This window comes from Zea mays, chromosome 2, assembly GCF_902167145.1.
Source record: "Zea mays cultivar B73 chromosome 2, Zm-B73-REFERENCE-NAM-5.0, whole genome shotgun sequence".
Classification (NCBI taxonomy): Eukaryota; Viridiplantae; Streptophyta; class Magnoliopsida; order Poales; family Poaceae; genus Zea; species Zea mays.
This window is the reverse complement of record NC_050097.1, coordinates 28,746,333-28,767,734: the sequence shown is the minus strand read 5'-3', so window position 1 is coordinate 28,767,734 and position 21,402 is coordinate 28,746,333. Positions and strand designations below refer to the sequence as shown.

Below are 21,402 nucleotides of genomic sequence, written 5' to 3'. Positions count from 1 at the left end.
GTGCTGCGAGGGGAGGAGTTCCATGTCGTAGCTGCCATCGTGGGACATGAACTCGAGACTCTCAAAGCGAAGCACCATCCCGGGCTGGAGAGGCCGCTGGAAGCTACCCATCTGGAACTCAACGGGAAAGTGTTTGTCAACACGCGCGCCAACTGTCGGTGTTTCGGACCCGCGAGGACCGTCAACCGACCAGTGAATTCGTCGCTGCGTGTCCCTGCCTAGATGGGTTGATACAAGATGGAACACAAGAGGGAAATGAGGCTTATGTTATCTTGCACCGGGGTGCTCGTAGTAGGGGTTACAAGCGTTGCGAGAGAGCGAGAGCGAGAGAGAGAGAAAGAGAGGGTTCGGCCTTGAGGTGAGCTGTCTGAGTCTGCCTCTACCGCGTCTCTCCTACTCTGCCTGCCTTTGCTCGCCTGCCTTCGCCTGTTCGTACGTTCTGTCTCTTTGTACGTGTCCCCCCCTTTTCTTCCCGTCCCCTCCCCGTCTCCTCCCGTCGGAAGGCCCTAGACATCCCCTTTTATAGATACAAGGAGATGTCCAGCTGTACAATGGGGGTGTAGCTACGTGTTAACGTGGCTGGCGGAGAAGTGACTTGAGCCCTGTACATGTACCAACGTGGCCGTCGGAGAAGTGCCTTGTGCCCTGTAGAAGCATAGCTGGCGGTGCGGCATGGATCCTGCTGACGTTTCCTTGCTTCCGTAGGGGGTTGAGAGCAACCGACGTCATGGGCACACGCGGGGAGCCATCATTACCTGTTACCGGAGTAACTTAGATGGGACACCGGTCTTGTTCCTTCATAGCCCGAGACAGCTAGCTAGGGGTAGGGTAATGATGTATCCCCTGTGGGGTAGGGTAATGATGTATCCCCTGTAGCGTAGTCGGTCCGAGGCCGAGGTCGGGCGAGGCGGAGACTTCCCCTGAGGCCGAGGCTGAGGTCGAGCGAGGTTGTGACTCCTCCCGAGGCCGAGGCTGGGGCCGAGGCCCAGGGTCGGGCGAGGCGCAGACCTTCTCCCGAGGCCGAGGTCGAGGCCGAGGCCTGAGGACGGGCGAGGCGGAGCTCCCTATTGTGCCCGAGGCTGAACTCGGGGGAGGTCGCGACTTATTGTTGTCAGTTTTACCCTGGTGGTTGGCACAGTGGTCGGAACGGGGTGAATAGCGCTGTTTCCTTGTCAGAACGGTCAGTAAAGGGGCGAAGTAACTGCGGTCACTTCGACCTTGCCGACTGAGGCGCGCGTGTCAGGATAAGGTGTCAGGCGATCCCCGCATTGAATGCGCATGCGATACGGTCGGTTGGTAAGGCGATTCGGCCGAGGTCGCTGCACGACAAAGTTTGCCCGAGCTTAGCCTTGGGTGAGACGGGGGTGTGTCTGCTGACCGAGGGGACCCTCGGGCGAGGCGTGAATTCGTCCGGGACTATTGTCCTTGCCCGAGGCTGGGCTCGGATGAGGTCGCGTCCCTTGGTAGACGAGGCCTTGACTTGAACCGCGCTTATCTGTCGTTGATGGTTTGTTCTGAAGATATTTTTCGGCCAGGTTAAGAAGCATTGGGGGTACCCCTAATTACGGTCCCCGACGCATAGATATCGTCGGTAACGAATTTTTTGTCGGATACCGTGTAAGACAGCATTCCACGCATATTCCATGTGTTTGGTTGCCTTCCCTATGGGTGCAATTGTATCTGCATATACAAAATTTAGTGTTTGTTTAGTTCGCTGTATTGCGAGAGACATGCTAGCATGAAACTTAAAGCGCCGCGAGCCAGGCCCGGTGGGAACGTCCGGTGCGGTCGCACGCGCGCGGCCAGGCTGGGGTGAGGCGGCTGTTTCCTCAGGCACGCAAATCGAGATGTTGATTTTGTTGATTTTTTTGTTATATCTTGTAATTAAAAGATTTAATTACCGAACCGATTTCATATCTATGTTTCTAATATTTTTACGAACGAAACTAGACCACACATGTTATGTATATTTTAAATAAAAAAATTTACGTGGTTAAGATTAGTATATAATTAGCGTTTATTAACATGTAGTTAGCGTCTATTAAATAATTTTAACATATAATTATTTACTAATACAATTTCATTTATTTAATAACATTTTTAACTCATACAACAAATGTCCATACCGGCAACCAAACAGCATCTCTCATAGACTAGACTGGTCGCATGCAGACAACCAAACACAAGAAGTTGCATGTGTCTAGTCAGACCAGTCAGAGCCAGGCTCACTAGATACAAGACAGACTCAGCCACCCAGGCAACCAAACAGGCCTATTATGGTTGTAATCATTTATCCACTCCTTGAGTCCAAATGTTTTTAGCATTACATGTGTGCATATGTCGTGTTTTGTAAAAATTCACTAATTTTTAGGCTATGTGCGTTGTCGGTGTCTTGACTCGAGGGTCTAACCAACCAATGAAATAATATTGTGTGCCCTAGCCCAGATGGGTGATGCAAGATGACACAAGTCTGTATCTGGGTTCGGGCGAGAGAAGGCTCTACTTCCAGCGGAGGGGATGAGACTTATATTACTTGCGCCTAAGTGCTTGTAGTAGGGAGTACAAACTGATCGGGAGAGGGAAGGATCCCAAGTCCCTAGGGTTGATTGAGGAAAGTGCCAATATCATGGTGAGGGTGAACACCGTGAAGTGTCTGCCTCCCCCTTGAAGCCGTAGACTACCCTATTTATAGCTTCAAGGAGGACTGCCTGGAGTACCGTAGTTGGCCGCGTACGGTGAGGAGGCGTAGCCGAGCCCCTGTAGACGGTATAGCTCGGAGCATGGGGCTTGTACTTGTTGTTGACTTGTGCCCGCCCTATTTCTGCCGAGAGCCGAGGCCAGGGCCGAGGGCTCGATCACGTACCCGAGCCCCCTGACAAGGAGGTTGCCCATGCCGTAGTGGTTGACACAATACTAAGTATGGCAAAATGCACTTAAATAATATGTCAGCTCCGCAGTATACAATGACGCCGGATGCCTTTTCGTTGATGATATCGAGGCCGAAGTCGGGCTCGGGCGAGACGGAAGTCTGCCCGAGGTAGCGACCGAGTTTGCTCCAGGATTCGAAGACGTGGGAGTTACAGTCAAAAGAGTGGCCTCCCGTGGGATTCGCGGGGAGCAGGTAGCTGAGGCCGGGCTCGGGCGAGGCTTTGTATGTTCTGAGGCTGAGGTTCACTTCGGGCAAGGTAGAGTTTGTGCCCCAAGGGCTAACCTACACTCTTGTCATATTGTACGTCCCATCGAGAGTTGGCACATGGCGTGCGAGAACAGTGGCTGCATGCGTCATCGTAGTTGGTGAAGTTTGACAAGACCGCAGTCTTGTTGTTCCTGTTCACCTGCAACTCAGCGTGGGGTAGGTGTGCGCAATGAATGACCTTGTCTCCTACAGACCTCGGCTGAGTCCCGCCTCGAGGTTGTCTTCCTCGCCCGAGACGGGCTTGGGTGAGGCGGAGACAACGGATCTAAGCAGAGAGAACCTCGACCGGGACGAGGTTTCTTCCGAAAACACACCTTGTCCGAGGGCAGGCTCAGACGAAGCGGAGCTATGGTGACCCCTAGGAAGGGCCTCGTTCAAAAAACATGATTTGCAGTCCCATGCCTCGGGGAACGTGTCTTTGATGGTGGTGTTGGGGTTAAGCGTGTTTCAGAGGTGTAATCTAGATACCCCTAATTATGATACCTTATATGCATATTATTAATTTATTTTGCATAAAATCATCAAAATACAAATAAGCTACCAAAACTAATAAACATTCGATAAGAATATAACCTCAAATCTCCACGTGGAAATGATAAAATAAATAAAATAAAATATTGCTTATGTTGAAACTTATATACTTAAAGTGATTTCTCGTGTGATTCAATATCCAAAAAAATTCGGATATCCAAAAATTCCATCCAAATCATTGTTCACCATCTTCGAATCCGGATCCGGACGAATATTTTTCAAACCATATTACATCCTTACATGTAGCCATACACTACTACTAGTTCAGCTCAAGCTAGGCCTTGTGGACGACAACAAAGCAGGACAGAATGGCCCTGGGGTTGAACACCAGCAGTTCTTCCAGGTTGGAGAAGAATCCCACCGACCCCACCACCGACTCATGCTCCTTGTCGTCGTGGTCGGCCTCCTCCTCTGCCGCTGCTCTTCTTCCTTGGGCCACTACACCCTTCCTGCAACGTCGTCAGCACCCCTGCAAGATTCATATACACAACCTGTAGCTAGCCAGCTAGCTTGGATCGATCAGAAAGTCAGAGGCTCAGAGCCAGCTAATTTAGATTTTTTGGAGAGCCAAAGAAGGCTGAAAAGCCCAAGCCTAAGTTGGGATAGTCTTTACACCAGAGGGAGGGTCCAGATACCGGACCAAAACTATGGCATGCTATCCTATTCCATCATCATCACACCAGTTGCGCCATCGCTCCAAGGGGAAGGGGGAAAAAGACACGAATGACTCATCAGTCGTTCAAGTTCACTCCGTATTGTTGAGCAAGGTTAGTGATGTCTCCCTTCTGCACTAGAGCTTCCAGCATGTCGTACTTCTTGCAGTTTCCATCAAGCACCTCCTGCTGCCGAGTCGCCAGTTCCTTCTCATCTTTCAAGATTTTCTGGGCAGAAAAATAATAAAAACAGCTCCAGATAAGCATTGTCATGTATGATATAACATTCTCAGTGAAACATCAAAGTAACAACATGAACACCCCCATAACAATCGATAATATAGCTTAAGCACAAATGCAGTACTTGGCCAGACACAAGTGTGTACAGTTATCATAAGAGACAGGCCTCCAGTATTGGTAAATCTAAACTACGATAAATGCACTTGTGTCACAACCCAGGGACGGTGGAACGCAAGCCACCGTCGTGAGCTGTTGCCAAAAGGAAGAACAACTTCCAGATGCGTTCAACAGGTATGGTGGAATACTTTCTATCTTTCTTTTTTGTCTATTCTCTAGTATTTGTCCAGTATTTATAGTACAACACTAGGCTAATACAGCCCACTAGAAATATGGCCACAATAGGCCCAACTCACAGATTACATCTTCATTACAGTTGATTACCCAGTAATCAAGTAGCACTCCTGACATTACCCCCCTCGCTAGAGTTTGATTGTCCCCAATCAAGTGCATCTGGGAAACGCTTCTTCATCACCTCATAGTCTTCCCAAGTAGCTGCATCTTCTGGTAAATGAGACCACACCACGCGAATTTGAACCACAGCATGGCTCCCTTTCCTCACCATACGACGATCCACAATGTACAAAGGCTTGACCTCCACTTGAGACAGATCCACCAACTGAGATAGATCCGAAAACACAGGAGCTGCATTTGGTGCGAAAGCTTTCAACTGTGAAACATGGAATACCGGATGTACCAAAGAATTCTCAGGCAGTTCCAAATAATATGCCACTGAACCAATCTTCTTCAACACCTTGAATGGCCCAAAGTACTTATAGGCTAGTTTAGGGCAAGGACGATTAACCACTGAACTTTGTACATAAGGTTGCAATTTGAGCAAGACCAATTCCCCTTCTTGAAACACTCGATCAGATCTTCTCTTGTCAGCTTGAATTTTCATTCGATTTTGTGCTGCTGCTAACCGAGACTTCAATATTTCTGAACACTGTTGTCTTTCCATCAACAATTCCTGGACTGATTGATCCTTTGCCTCAGACAATACTGGTGCTGCAGCAAACACTGGATCATACCCATATAACACCTTAAAAGGAGAACATCCAAGAGCAGTGTGATAGGATGAATTGTACCAGAATTCTGCTAATGGAAGCCATCTTTTCCACTTAGCAGGACAGTCATGAATGGCACACCTTAAGTACATTTCCAGACACTGATTAACCCTTTCTGATTGGCCATCAGACTGAGGATGGTAAGCAGTGGTCAGAGCCAACTTGGTGTCCAAAGCTTGAAATAAAGACTTCCAAAAATGGCTAGTAAAAATCTTATCCCTGTCTGAAACCAATGACTTAGGAGTTCCATGAAGTTTCACCACATTATCCAAAAACACTTGTGCCACAGTTGCTGCCGAGAAAGGGTGTCTCAAAGCAAAGAAGTGTGCATACTTAGAGTATCTATCAACCACCACCATAATAGTATCACACCCTTCCGACTTTGGAAGGCCTTCAATGAAGTCCATAGTCAAATCTTGCCATGCACCCTGAGGAATAGGTAAAGGTTGTAGCAACCCTGGTGAAAGAACTCTTTCAGATTTAGCATGTTGACATACTAAACACTGTTGCACAAACAATTTGACATCAGTTTTCAACCCTTTCCACCAAAACAACCTCTTCACCCTGTGATAGGTTGCTAAGCTGCCAGAATGGCCTCCGACTATACTGTCATGTAGTGCAGCAATAATCTTTGTTCTGAGAGCTGAGTTCTGAGCAACCCAAATCTGGTTCCCTTTTCTAATCACACCTTTCTGCACTGAAAACCCTTGTTCATTGGGACTATGAAGGACTAACTCAGCTAATAATCTTTGAGCTTCATCATCAGTCACATAAGAGTTAAGCACCTCTTGTACCCACAAAGGCTTCACTTCAGTCAAGGTCTGCAGTGCCATCAAATGCCCAACTCTAGACAAAGCATCAGCAGCAATATTCTCTTTACCTTGCTTATAGACAATTTTATATTGCAGTCCCATTAATCTTGCCATGGCCTTCTTTTGCAAATCCGACTGCAATACTTGTTCATTTAGAAAACTCAATGCCTTGTGATCTGTTCGGATCACAAATTCAGCTCTCTGAAGATATTGACGCCACCTTTGCACTGCCATTAAAAGGGCCAAGAATTCCTTGTCATAAATGGATAGCATCCGATTTTTCTCACTTAGAGCTTTGCTAAGAAATGCAATGGGTCTGTTTCTTTGCATTAAAACTGCCCCAATCCCATCCATGCAGGCATCAGTTTCTACCACAAATACTTCTTCAAAATTAGGCAAAGCTAGCACTGGTGTCTCACACATAGCTTGTTTCAACTGCTGGAAAGATGTTTCCGCACCTTGACTCCAGTGAAATGCCTTATGTTTGAGAAGGTTGGTGAGAGGTTTAGCAATGATTCCATAATGCTGCACAAATCTCCTATAATATCCTGTTAACCCCAAAAAACCTCTCAACTCAGTCACACTGGTAGGTGTAGGCCACTTCTTCATGACCTCAGTTTTAGAAGGATCGGTGGATACTCCCTTCTGAGAAATAATATGCCCCAAATACAACAACTCCACCTGCCCAAAAACACACTTCGATTTCTTTAAAAAAAACTTGTGTTCCTTCAGCTTCTCAAACACCAGTCTCAGATGTTGTAAATGATCAACCCAAGATGCACTATAGATCAATATATCATCAATGAATACCAGGACAAATTTACGAAGAAAGGGTGCTAAAATTGAGTTCATAGCACACTGAAAAGTTGCAGGCGCATTAGTGAGACCAAAAGGCATGACTCTAAATTGGTAATGACCTTGATGGGTTTTAAATGTTGTCTTGAACTCATCTGTCTCACCCATTCGAATCTGATGATACCCAGCTGTAAGATCAAGACTGGTAAAGAATTGTGTGCCTGATAACTCATCTAGAATCTCTTCAACTAGTGGCATAGGAAATCTATTTTTGACAGTCATGTCATTAAGTTTCCTGTAGTCGACACAAAATCTCCAAGATCCATCTTTCTTCTTAACCAAAAGCACTGGAGAGGCAAAGGGACTCACACTTGGAGTAATCAAACCAGCTTCTAATAAAGCATTCACCTGCCTCTCTATCTCATCTTTATGGACAGGAGAATATCTATAAGGTTTGGAGTTCACAGGTACAGCTCCTGGCACTAGCGGAATATAGTGATCATATACTCTGGATGGAGGTAGCTGATTTGGAATTGTGAACAATTCTGCAAATTCCATCAATACACACTGAACATCTGCATGTTGTAGGTGTGATTGTTGGTCCACATTAGCTTCTACCAACACAAAGGCCCACACCTCATTTCCTTTCTCCCATTTGTGCAACTGAGATACAGATACTTGTTGTACCATCGGTGGCTGTTGTGACAGAAGGAAGAACAACTTCCAGATGCGTTCAACAGGTATGGTGGAATACTTTCTATCTTTCTTTTCTGTCTATTCTCTAGTATTTGTCCAGTATTTATAGTACAACACTAGGCTAATACAGCCCACTAGAAATATGGCCACAATAGGCCCAACTCACAGATTACATCTTCATTACAGTTGATTACCCAGTAATCAAGTAGCACTCCTGACAACTTGGCTATCCAATATGAATTTTGCACACTTTCAACAAAATGCCCTAGAAAACACGTCTTTTATATATACACGTCTAGCCATGAAACAGCCTGTCTCTTATGATAACAGCATGAAAAACGTCTAGCCATGAAACAGCATAGCAGCCAGTAAAATCAACATTTTTATGCTAACCGAATGTACTCCCTACATTCCAAATTATAAGCTGTTTTGTCTTTTATAGATACATAGCTTTTGCTATGCACTTAGCTATATGTACACCCTATGTCTAGGTACACAGTAAAAGCAATGTGTCTAGAAAACACGTCTTATAATCCAGGATGGAGGGAAATACAACACAAAAGAGCAAACAACACATCGTCAACTATACACTGACAAAGGGTAGGCACAAAGACAGTTCTCCCGGACCAGTCGCATAACAACTAAACATTTACCTGTATGAGGGCCATGTTCTCAGATTCCTGCCTCTTTGCAAGGTTTTTCAATTTCTGCATCGCTTCATAGTCCTTATCTCCTTGTTTTACCCAGCAGAAATCTTTTCGAAGGCCAGGGCAAGGAGGGCGATCACGAAACATCTCAGCCTTGGCATGGATAGCTTTTACAGGCCTTGGCATTCCCCCAATTATGAACGGGAAATCATTCATCAATTCTACAGCAGCCTTAGCCTGCACGTCATCATCCAATTCCACCAATGCAGCAGAAGCAATATCTTTATATGGGATCGTGTAATTGACGATGAACTCCACATGGACAACATTTGCACATTGTGCAAGAGCAGCTTTGATGGCCGATTCCTTTACTTGAGGAGAAAGGTGGTCAATATATATTGTCCTCTTAACTTTCTTCTCGAAACCAGCATAGTCCTTGGAAGCCTGTTCTTTGGAAGTCTCCATAGAAGAGCAACCTGTGCAATAATAAGAATAAGGTACAACACTTGGTTACTCCAGTCTATAAACATTACATGCAAGAAGTGGCCAGCATAGATAAGGAATTCAGGAGAACAGTGTACAAAAGCAACAAAAAAAAGGTTTTAAAGTTGAAATGTGACAAACATACAATATATTTTTGTATCTTCAATATGGCAAATCTGTTTCTCTTGTATGTTGGTCATTAGGTGGCAGCCTAGGAATTTTTTTGGCAGGGGCGCAAGGTGTACCTAGACAATAATAATCCAACTTTATCTGGGGCATGTGATCTCTCAAAATGGTGTAGCTACTGATCCATCCAAGACTATTGCCATGGAGAAGTGGCCATCTCCTACTTCTATTTCTGAGTTGAGGGGATTTCTTGGTCTGACTGGGTATTATAGAAGGTTTGTTAAAGGGTATGGCATTATTGCAAAGCCTTTGACCAATCTGTTGCAGCATAAGGGATTTCAGTGGACAGACCAAGCTGAGAATGCATTTCAGGTGTTGAAGAAGGTTATGATGTCCACTCCAGTGTTGGCTTTACCTAATTTTGATGAGAGCTTTGTAGTAGAGACAGATGCTTGTGAAGATGGCATTGGGGCTGTTCTGATGCAAAAGAATAGACCTATTGCTTACTTAAGCAAAGCATTGAGTGTGAAGAACAGGGGACTGTCAATTTATGACAAGGAATTCTTGGTTCTGTTGATGACAGTGGACAAGTGGAGGACATATATGCAGAGGGCTGAGTTTATAATCAGGACTGGACTGACTACAAGGCATTGAGTTTTCTAGAGAACCAAGTGCTTCACTCAGAACTGCAAACAGTGGCGAAGCTAGAGTAAATTAGGGGAGGGTGCATATACCTTTAAGGTGCATAATAACAATTTATAGGTGGTGCATATATGGTGAAAATTTGGTCCAAACCACTATATTTCCAAATTTTCGCGGGTGCATGTGCACCCCCTAGTTTCTAGGTAGCTCCGCCCCTGACTGCAAAGGAAGGCCATGGCAAAGATGATGGATTTGCAGTTCAGAATTGAGTATAAGAAGGGTAAACAAAACCAGGCTGCAGATGCTTTATCCAGAGTGGGACACCTAATGGCTTTGCAGTCAGTTGTTGAAGTGAAGCCTATGTGGAATCAAGAGATGATTAATTCTTATGTTACAGATGAAGAAGCACAAGTGCTATTGGCTCAGTTAGCAGTGCATAGTCCAGATGAAAAGGGTTTCTCCTTGCAGCAGAGAGTGATCAGGAAGGGTGATCAGGTTTGGGTGGCAAGCAACTCTAATCTGAGAACAAAAATTATAGATGCCCTACATAACAGTGTTGTGGGGGTCATTCAGGAGGCCAGGCCACATACCACAGAGTGAGAAGGCTATTCTGGTGGAAGGGTTTGAAGGCTGATGTGGTGTGCTTTATTAAACAGTGTGCAGTATGTCAGCAAGCTAAAGTGGAGAGGGTTCATCCACCAGGTATTATTCAGCCTTTACCTATACCTCAAGGTGCCTGGCAAGATCTCACAATGGGTTTTATTGAAGGACTGCCCAAATCAGAAGGGTTTGACACTATTCTAGTGGTGGTGGACAGATTTTCTAAATATGCTCATTCCCCCCCCCCTCCCCTCAAACATCCTTCCTCTGCAGCAAAGGTGGCCCAAGTGTTTTTGGATAATGTGGTTAAACTGCATGGCACACCCAGATCACTGGTTTCTGACAGAGACAAAGTTTTCACTAGCTGTTTTTGGAAGGCTCTATTTTCCTCACTCAACACTAAACTGGCTCTCACCACAGTTTATCACCCTCAGTCTGATGGTCAGAGTGAGACAGTCAATCAGTGTTTAGAGATGTATTTGAGGTGTGCAATATCTGATTCACCCAATCTGTAGAAGAAATGGCTTCCTTTGGCTGAGTTTTGGTACAACTCTTCTTACCACTCATCTTTGGGATGTTCACTTTTTAAGGCTTTATATGGGTATGAGCCTGTGTTTTCTGCTGCACCTGTTGTTGCTGGTGATGGGGAATAGTCGGTTAATGACTGGGTTACTGAAAGGCAGTCCTATTCTGAATTGCTCAAGCAAAAATTGGCCTCAGCTCAAAATAGGATGAAACTGCAGGCTGACAAACACAGGACTAAAAGGGAATTTCAAGTAGGTGAGTTTGTGTTGGTGAAGCTACAGCCATATGTGCAGACTACAGTTGTCAGCAGGCCATGTCCTAAACTGGCTCTGAAATATTTTTGGTCCTTTCAAGATTCTTCAGAAGATTGGACTGGTGGCTTACAAATTGGAACTTCCACCATCATCCCAGATCCACTCAGTGTTTCATGTTTCGCAACTCAATGCTTTTACTCCTTCTTCTACCCCTGTGTACTCAGATTTGTCTCAGATAGTGGACCTCTCTGGTGCTGATGTGAGACCTGTGAATATACTGGAAACAAGATTGGTGCGCCCGGGCAGCCATCCAGTGGTCCAAGTGAAGGTGGTTTGGTCGCATTTCGCTGATGAAGTTACCTGGGAAGACTATGATGTGCTCAAGAACAAATTTGCTGATGCTTTTGAATGGGACAATCAAACTCCAGGCGACGGGATGATGTCAGAAGCATAGGTGTGTGTGTGATATATCGTCTGCTGTGTTGGTTGTAAAGAAAGGGTTTAGCGGTGATGGGTTGTGTGTGGGCCTGATAATATGCTAATCGGCCTGTACCTGGTGAATTAGGACTGGGGATGGGGGCTCACCTTCGGGAGGAGGATGTAGACGGCTGTTCAGCGCTCCGGCCTCCTCGTTGGACTTGGGACTGTGGGTCGGTCGTCGGTGCCGCGTGGAGGCCGACGCCGTCTTCGGTTGGTGCGAGCGCGACGATGCCCCTGCTGCTGCAGCGCGACAGCCGCCCAATACAAGCCGAGCGGGGAGCTGCCGGTCCGCCGCTGCCGCCTCGGACGGAATTAGGGTTTCGAACGCAGGAACGTGAGTCGAGAGGAGGGGAGATTTGGAGAAGCGCCGCACGCCGCTCAGGACCTCAGGCTGCTCAAGCAGAAGAAGGGTACGGCGAGCGGACCGCACTAGGGATGGCAACGGGTCGGATTCAGATCGGATATTGAAAATATCCGCCCGCAGTCATATCCATGGTCATAGATAATATCTGCCCGCGACTATACCCGCGGTTAGAAATTCATATCCATATCCATGCCCATCGGGTTTCGGATATCCATTGGATATCCATCGGATATAACAAAGAACAATTTTCAGCAATTGAATAACATAATTAATCAAATTTCTTCCCAATTCAACAATAAGATAAGTTGAATTCCATCTTGTTTTACAATCTAGAGCTATCCTTTTATCATATTTAACATTCATTTGAGCAGTTGTGCGAACGCTCATGTCTTTTTGGCGTGGCACACCAAAATGCAACACTATTGCGTACCTTTTTAATACCTTTATCCATAACGGTCATTCCATCTTTCACAATAAGATTAATGATGTGTGCCACACAACGCATGTGTAACAATTTACCATCTAGCATGAGGGATAAGAGGGGCAACTTATCTTGCATAGAACTCATAATACTATCATTGGTGGTGCAATTATCAAGAGTCACAGTCGACACCTTTCTATTTTCTAATCTTGTAGTACCTCATAAAGGACATTACCAGCAGCAGATCGAGGCGAGGCCGAGAGGGAGGAGAAGAGGCAGGATGGGGGCGCAGCAGATCACCGCTCACCGGCAGCAGCAGGGGCGTCGTCCTTCTGGCCGTGCTCCTGGCAGCAGAAGCTCCAGCAGCAGAGAAGAGGCAGGATGCGGGCGTCGTCCTCCTGGCCGTGCTCCTGCTGGTGCTCGACGGCTGCAGCCTGCTGCCTGGTGGTGCTCGGCGGAAGAGCAGGGGATCCGATCAGGTAGGGGTAGGGGATGACCGATCGGATCGGATGGGCAGGGGCCAGGGGATGAGGATGAGTGGATGACCGACCGGAGGAGCCGGTTTGCTCGGCGGCTGTCGGCTGGGGGATGGGGATTAGGGTTTGCCGGTTTGAGCGTTTTCCACTTTGGGTCTTTGGCGGAATGGTGCCTAAAGACTATCCGCAACCGTTCCCTCTAAATTTTTCTCCCTAAATGTTACTATGCAGTCACGTCAGCAAGATTCTCTCCCCTATATTCACTCGTTCCGCAACCGTTCCTCCTAAATTTTCCCCTATATATCCCTCTACTCATTAAATATACATTTCCATATAACTAACATAACCAACTTCATTTTCTTTTTTATTTTATATGTTTTCATACGTTCGGCATTGTGTGCTCGTTTTAAAAAAATAAAAAAAAATATTTTTTTTGTTTGTTTTCAATTACGGAAAAGATGTAATACAATATTTCAGTTTAAAATTACTTTCGTAATGCCAAACTTTACTTCTCCATAGTACTCCGTCATAACAATTTCACAGATATTTGTATGCAATATGATTTAACCACGCTTATGCTTGAATCATACTCGTTCAGTCGTACACAGGAAGCCACGCTTGTCTTCGACCGAAAGCCACGTCTGTCGAACTCCTTGGCCAGCTCATATGACATCAGGTACGTGGCCATCATGTTGACTTGACTCTTCCTGCTCAGAGCATCTGCAACAACATTGGCTTTGCCTGGATGGTAATGTATCTCCAATTTCGTAGTCTTTGATCAATTCCAACCATCTTCGCTGTCTCATGTTCAATTCTGACTGGGTGAATATGTATTTCAGACTTTTATGATCTGTGTAGATGTCGCACTTCTGCCCATACAGGTAATGTCTCCATTTCTTTAAAGCATGAACCACTGCTGCCAACTCCAGGTCGTGTGTGGGATAATTTTTCTCATGGATTTTCAGCTGTCGAGATGAGTATGCTACAACTCTTCCTTCTTGCATTAGCACACATCCCAATCCGGTGTAGGAAGCATCGCAATACACCGAGAATGGCTTGTGAACATCAAGCAGAACTAACACAGGTGCTGTAGTCAATCTATCCTTCAGTTCTTCAAATGCCTCTTGGCACTTTTGGGTCCACTTAAACTCAACTTTCTTCGCTAGCAACGTGGTCATTGGCCTAGCAATCTTTGAAAAGCCTTCAATGAAATGCCGATAGTATCCGGCCATTCCAATGAAGCTCTTGATTCCCTGAACATCCTTTGGTGCTTTCCAGTTCAGGATATCTGCTACTTTCTTTGGATCCACAGCTAACCCATCTTGGTTTATGATGTGACCCAGAAACAAGACTTCGTGAATCTAGAACTCGCATTTACTCAGCTTGGCATACAACTGATGCTCTCGTAGCCTTTGCAATACCATCTTCAAATGCTCCACATGTTCTTCCTCGCTTTTAGAATATATGAGAATATCGTCGATGAACACTACCACAAACTTGTCTAGGTAGTCCATGAACACACTGTTCATCAGATACATGAAGAAAGCTGGCGCATTGGTCAAACCAAAGGACATAACTGTGTACTCATATAACTCATACTTGGTGATGAATGCTGTCTTTGGTATGTCCGAGGGTCAGATTCTGAGTTGATGATAACCTGATCTCAGATCTATCTTCGAGAATACTCTGGCACCTCTGAGTTGGTCAAACAGATCTTCTATTCTTGGCAGGGGGTACTTGTTCTTAATAGTGACTTCATTCAGGGCTCTGTAATCTATGCACATCCTTTTGGTACCATCTTTCTTCTCTACAAACAATACCGGAGCGGCCCAAGGCGAGGTACTTGGTCTGATGTAACCCTTCTCTAGCAGTTCATCAATCTGTTTCTTGAGTTCGACCAATTCTGGTCCAGACACTCGGTAGGCTCTTTTGGAAATGGGGGCGGTACCAGGGATAAGTTCTATGGCAAATTCGACTTTTCTCTTGGGTGGCATGCCCGTTAGCTCCTCGGGAAACACATCTGGAAAGTCCGACACAACCCTGATAGCCTCAAGCGGGTTGGCCTCCTTACTATCAACCGAAATCTGGTGACAATCTCCTTTCGCTGTTTTAGGCATCCTTAGCTCAGCCACTACCTCTTCTTTGGACGGGGACTTCAATGTTACGGTCCTCTTGTCACAACTAACATTCGCTTCATACTTCATTAACCAATTCATCCCTAGGATGACATCTACCCCAGGGGTGTCTATTACTATTAGGTCGCTGGGGAACCCTATCCCCCTTATTTCCACCCTTATATTTGAGCATATTTTATCTGCTTGCACTTTGCCACCAACCGAATTAATCCTCATGGGCGGCATCATTGCCTCTACTGAGATGTTATGCATTTCTACCCATGTTGCAGTGACAAATGAATGAGTTGCACCAGTATCAAATAGCATTTTTGCGGGATGAGATTCGACTGAGAACATACCTACTGCCACATCTGGTGCATCCTGGATCGCTTCGGCCTCCAAGTGGTTCACCTTTCCACGGTTGTACGCTTGGCCACGATTACCTGCTGCCTGTTGAGGTACATCTTGCCTTGCTAGAGCATTGGGGTTTGCCTGTTGTTGCGCCATCTTCTTTGGGCAATGCATCGCCCAGTGGCCTTGTTCTCCACAGTGGAAGCATCCTCTGCCTCCTCCTTGCGCTGGGGCTGCTTGGTTGTTCTGATTCGCTGCTGGGGCAGGAAGGCGAGGTGCCTGGTTGTTCTGCCTCTGATACTGGTTACCTCCCTGCTGGCTGTTCTGACGATACTGTTGCTGCTGTGGGTACTGTCTCTGAGACTGCTGCTGATACGGGCGCTGACCCTGATGCTGATATCCCTATGGGTGACCATGCTTGCCTTGCTGAGATGAACTGCCTGAGAAGCGGGGGCGGCTATTACTCCCGGACTGCGGTCCACTCATCTTGCGCTTCCGATCTTCCATTTCCTTGCGCTTCCTCTCGGTCATGATTACCCTATCGATCAGGTGCTGGAAGGTGGGGAAGGTGTGGTTCATCAGCTGGTAATGCAGGGACCATCAAACCCCTCATGAACCTATACTGCCTTTTAGCATCAGTGTTGACGTCTTCAGGTGCATAACGGGATAGCTGCAGAAACCTGTCCCTATATTCACTAACCGACAGGGGTCCCTGCTTCAGAGCCAGAAACTCCTCCCTCTTCACGATCATCAGACCCTCTGGAACATGGTACCTGCGGAAACTCTCGCTGAATTCCTCCCAAGTGATGGCTTCGGGGTCAGCATGGGTGGCGAGGTAAGACTCCCACCAGGACTGGGCTGCTCCCCTTAGCTGGCGGGGACCATACAGAACCTTCTCCCTATCGTCACATTGGGCGGTGCACAGTTCCCTTTCCACTGCACGCACCAGTCTTCTGCATCCATGGGGTCAGCAGAATGGGCGAATGTAGGAGGGTGCCCTCTCATGAACTCGCCACGTTTGTCCCGTGGCATCTGAGGCATCTGCACTTGCAACTAGCGTTGGGGTTGCTGTTGAGCCTGCTGCATGGCTACCAGAGTCTGCCCAATAGCCTGCACTGCCTGAGTTTGCATCAAGAACATCTGCTCCACTGTCATCGGGGGTGGCGGGGGAGGCTGCCTCTGATGTTCCTGCTGCTGGGCACGCTGCTCTTGCTGAACACGCCTGTTACATCGGCGCCTGTTGTCAGACATCTATGGAAGACATTCACACATCAGCATTGATCTTACAATCCTCCAGCATAAGAAAAGAGTATACAGAATTCTTCATGACACTGAGTGAACAAAGAACTTCATTGATCCTCATTATGATCCAATACAGCTTCTCAGATAAAAAGGAAAGTAGAAGTAGATGGTTTCCCAACTAAATAACTGACTTCATTAACATCACTAGCTAAGCCAAACTGCAGGGGAAACCCACATGTTGACCACAGTCATTACAAAGATTCAAATCCAGCACAGGTTCATCATAGCAAGCATGTAAGAAACTGATAAGCAAACTAAACTGAATGGAAACAACTGATAAGCAAACTAAACTGACTATCTAAGACCGAGACATCTGACTTAAGAACTTTTTACAAACTCCAATGCTAACGATCTAAGGATCCAGATCTATCCTGGTCCTACAGGCAGGGGAACCATACGTGTGGTGACCACGTGGCGGCGAGCGGTAAGGGTGCTGAGTCCCAACAGGAGCGGGGGAACCACCCTCCTGGTGGCAGCGCTCTGCCAGCTCAGCACGCAACTCAGCAATCTCCGTTCGAGCCCTGCTCAGCTCGTTAAGAGAGTGATCTAGCTCAGTGTTAAGCACCGTGACTAGGTTGACTGTGTTGCTCAACCTGGGGTTATCCTCATCAACAGGTGAGACCACCACACTCTCTGGGCTGCCAGTAGGACGGCGGGGGTAGTACCGAAGGTTAAGACCGTCGGCCACCCCACCGGATAAGGAACAGTACTGGGAGAGTGCACGACGTGCTGCATCCTGCATAGCACTTATGTCACACCCGGTTTCAGAAGGCAAACCGAATGCGAACCATGTACGTGCCAGGATCAGAACTCACGTACACAGCGATTACATAAATGAACATCATCACATAGTGTTGGGGCCATGCTTCGTTGCGCCGAAGGTCCTACACGAAGAAGCAGCTTCGGCTGAAGTTGTCCCCAGGAGATGGCCGAAGGTTCCTTTTCATGGAGCTTCGGCGTTACAAACCGACATAGAGATAGAATGACCTTTTTATCCATAGTGGTCTGAGTCAATGTTGTAAACTTTTGTAAGGGGCATAATTGTAATTCGTCACAGACTATGTCCTGTGTCTATAAATAGGTGAACAGTACCCCCGTACTGTTCACGCGAACTTGACATTTGCTTTCGCATCACACCTGTACTTTTGCTTTCCTCAGGACCGAAGGTACATTTGTAATTTGAAGTCATTTATATTCATTCATGATAATAAAAATGGAGATGATTCTATGATAATATTTAAATGTTTATTTTATACCTCATGATTTGTATGAATACTTCGTCCCCTGTTATTATGCTCACGAAGGTACGTCCTTCGTAACCTTCGTCCGAAATTCTTTATATCCTGAAGGGATATAATGTTTTGGAGGACGAAAGACTTTAACACTTAACATTTTCTATGTTGCCTTGTTCTTAATTCTTAGCATTTGAGAACAAGCCCCCAACATTGGCGCCCACCTCCGGTGAACTCACTTCCACTTTTCTGAGCTGATGGCTTTGTTCAACAATCAAGCTGGAGCTGCTTCGGCTTCGAAGCTAGTGCTCCCGATAACAGGCGGTTCTTGCTCAGAGCCGGCTAACAAGAAGCAGAAGAAGGAGGCTCAGAGAAGGGTGCAGCATGTTGGAGTGCAGGGACCCTTCATCAAGTCAAAATGGTCCCACGTTCCAATTACTTTCTCTCAGGAAGACCTTCAGCTTAAGGATTATCCTCACAATGATGCCATGGTTATCTCTTGTGTGATCAAAGGATTTCTGGTCCACAATGTCTTAGTTGATACAGGCAGTGCAGCTGATATTATATTTGCTAAGGCCTTCAGACAAATGCAAGAGCCCGAATACAAGATCCATGATGCTACGCACCCTCTTTGTGGCTTCGGAGGGCGACAGATTGTAGCACTTAGGAAGATTACCATGCCGGTAACCTTCGGATTTGTTAACAACACAAGGACTGAGCAAATTGTGTTTGATATTGTTGACATGGAGTATCCTTACAATGCTATCATTGGTCGTGGTACTCTTAATGCCTTCGAAGCAATTCTTCACCCAGCTTATCTCTGCATGAAGATACCTTCGGACCAAGGGCCTATTGCTATTCATGGAAGCCAGGAAGCTGCTAGAAGGGCCGAAGGAAGCTGGACTGACTCCAAAGCAATCCATAACATAGATGGAGCCGAAGCTTGTGAACAGTACAAATTCAGAAGGGAGAAAGCAGCTTCAGCAGATCAGCCGAAGCCCATGCTATTGTGTGAGGACATAGCAGAGCAGAAGGTGCTGTTGGGCTCGCAATTATCTGAAGACCAGGAGAAAACCTTGATAAGGTTTTTATTCAACAACAAAGATGTTTTTGCATGGTCAGCTAATGATCTCTGTGGAGTAAATCGGGATGTTATTGAACATTCGCTCAATGTTGACCCATCCTTCAGACCCCGAAAGCAGAGGCTTCGGAAGATGTCGGATGACAAGGCCGAAGGGGCTCGCAATGAAGTAAAAAGACTCCTCAGTGCAGGAGTTATCAGAGAAGTAAAGTATCCAGAGTGGCTAGCTAACACTGTTATGGTGAAGAAGGCCAATGGCAAGTGGAGAATGTGTATCGATTTCACAGATCTCAACAAGGCTTGTCCGAAGGATGAATTCCCGCTGCCAAGGATAGACTCTTTAGTCGATGCAGCAGCTTCTTCAGAGCTCATGAGTCTCCTGGACTGCTACTCAGGCTATCATCAAATCTGGATGAAGAAGGAAGATGAGCCGAAGACTAGCTTCATAACCCCAAGTGGCACATATTGCTATCTTCGGATGCCTGAGGGGCTCAAAAATGCTGGAGGAAGTTTCAGCAGAATGACAGCGAAGGTCCTCCAGTCTCAGATAGGCAGAAATGTGTTGACTTATGTCGATGACATCATTGTAAAAAGCACGAAGCAGGAAAATCATATTGCTGATCTGCAGGAGACCTTCGCCAGTTTCAGACAAGCTGGTCTGAAGCTGAATCCAGAAAAATGTGTCCTCGGAGTAAAGAAGGGGAAATTCCTTGGATGCTTGGTTTCAACAAAGGGAATCGAAGCTAATCCAAATAAAATCGAAGCTATACTTCGAATGGAGCCACCAACCACAAGAAAGGGGGCCCAAAGATTGACAGGAAGGCTGGCATCTCTTAACAGATTTATATCCAGATCAGCAGAAATAAATTTACCATTCTTCGAGGTGCTGAAGTCAGCTGAAGTCTTTCAATGGGGACCAAGTCAACAAAAAGCCTTCGAAGAGCTGAAGCAATATTTGATAGATCTAACAACATTAACTCCGCCAACACCAGGGGCTCCTCTGTTGTTATATGTGGCAGCTTCGCACTCAGCAGTAAGTGCGGCACTTGTCCAGGAGAAGCTTGATGGCCAAGTCAAGAAGCAAGTTCCAGTGTATTTTGTATCTGAAGTCCTTAGTGTATCAAAGAAAAATTATACAGAGCTGGAGAAGGTATTGTATGCCGTTTTAATGGCATCCAGGAAGCTTCGGCATTATTTTCAGGCATACAATATTATTGTTCCTTCTTCGCAGCCGTTGAAGGATATCATGAGAAATAGAGAAGCTACTGGACGGATTGGAAAATGGGCTGCAGAGCTCAATGAATTTTATATTGATTATGTGCATAGATCTTCGATCCAGTCTCAAGCATTGGCAGATTTCATTGCCGACTGGACGCCAGGGGCTCAGGATGAAGAAGCAAATAAAGATGCCGAAGTGTGGACAGTGTTTTGTGATGGCTCTTGGGGAACCTTCGGAGCAGGTGCAGCCGCTGTGTTGGTTTCACCATCCAAGGTTAAAACTTGTTATGCAGCAAGACTTGATTTCAGCTGTACAAACAATATTACTGAGTACGAAGCCCTGCTCCTGGGCCTTCGGAAATTAAAGGCAATGGGAATCAGAAGGGCGATTCTTAAAACTGATTCCCAGGTCGTTTCGGGTCATATTGACAAAAGTTGCAAGGCTAAAGATCCGAAGCTTGAAAAATATCTAGACACGGTCCGAAGGATCGAAGCCTCCTTCGAAGGATTTTCTGTCAAGAATATCCCTCGAGGGCAAAATGAGCATGCTGATTTGCTAGCCAAGTCCGCAGCACAGGGGCTGCCGTTACCTTCGGATGTGTTCTTCGAAACAATAAAGGCACCTTCAGTGGAGCTTCTCGAAAGAGCGGTCCTCAACATATCTCCTGTTTACAGCGAAGATTGGAGAACTGAAATCATCTCTTACCTTCAGGGTAACTTCCTATCAGATGACGAAGCTTATAATAAAAGGATAGAAGCAAGAGCTCGTCCGTATGTCATGATAGAAGGGGAGTTATACAAGCATGGAGTTTGCGCTCCGCTGCTCAAGTGTCTATCTAGAACCGAAGGTATAGAGTTGATGAAAGAAATACATACAGGCCTGTGTGGATCTCACATTGGATCTAGGCCGTTACTTGGAAAAATCTTCCGTCAAGGGTTTTATTGGCCGAAGGCAGCTTCGGATGCAGCGGAGTTAGTTCAAAAGTGCGAAGGTTGTCAGAAATGTGCAAGAGATCAAAAGCAACCTTCGTCTTTGACA

The 21,402-nt window shown here is 46.2% G+C and overlaps 2 protein-coding genes across 8 annotated transcripts; one reads left to right on the top strand and one right to left on the bottom strand.

The window, feature by feature from the left end:
• Positions 1-3,834: 3,834 nt before the first annotated feature.
• LOC100191231 (uncharacterized) lies at positions 3,835-13,257 on the bottom strand. Of its 7 annotated transcripts, none has more exons than XM_020547332.2 (4): positions 12,897-13,245; positions 11,910-12,233; positions 8,701-9,170; positions 3,835-4,608 (listed from the first exon to the last, which is right to left on the bottom strand). In XM_020547332.2, exons 3-4 carry the CDS (start codon positions 9,157-9,159, stop codon positions 4,459-4,461), a joined length of 609 nt encoding a protein of 202 aa, XP_020402921.1. In that variant the 5' UTR covers positions 9,160-9,170; positions 11,910-12,233; positions 12,897-13,245; the 3' UTR covers positions 3,835-4,458. The 7 variants fall into 7 exon arrangements, with proteins under 7 accessions (XP_020402921.1, XP_008667002.1, XP_020402922.1 ...); XM_020547333.2 differs by having other exon boundaries at positions 3,837-4,608; positions 11,910-12,098; positions 12,897-13,257; XM_035964456.1 differs by having other exon boundaries at positions 3,837-4,608; positions 12,825-13,208.
• LOC103646194 (uncharacterized) lies at positions 12,026-13,085 on the top strand. The gene is made up of 2 exons (XM_008670915.4): positions 12,026-12,232; positions 12,896-13,085. The coding sequence occupies exons 1-2, from the start codon at positions 12,033-12,035 to the stop codon at positions 13,083-13,085; spliced, it is 390 nt and encodes a 129-aa protein (XP_008669137.1). The 5' UTR covers positions 12,026-12,032.
• Positions 13,258-21,402: the final 8,145 nt, after the last annotated feature.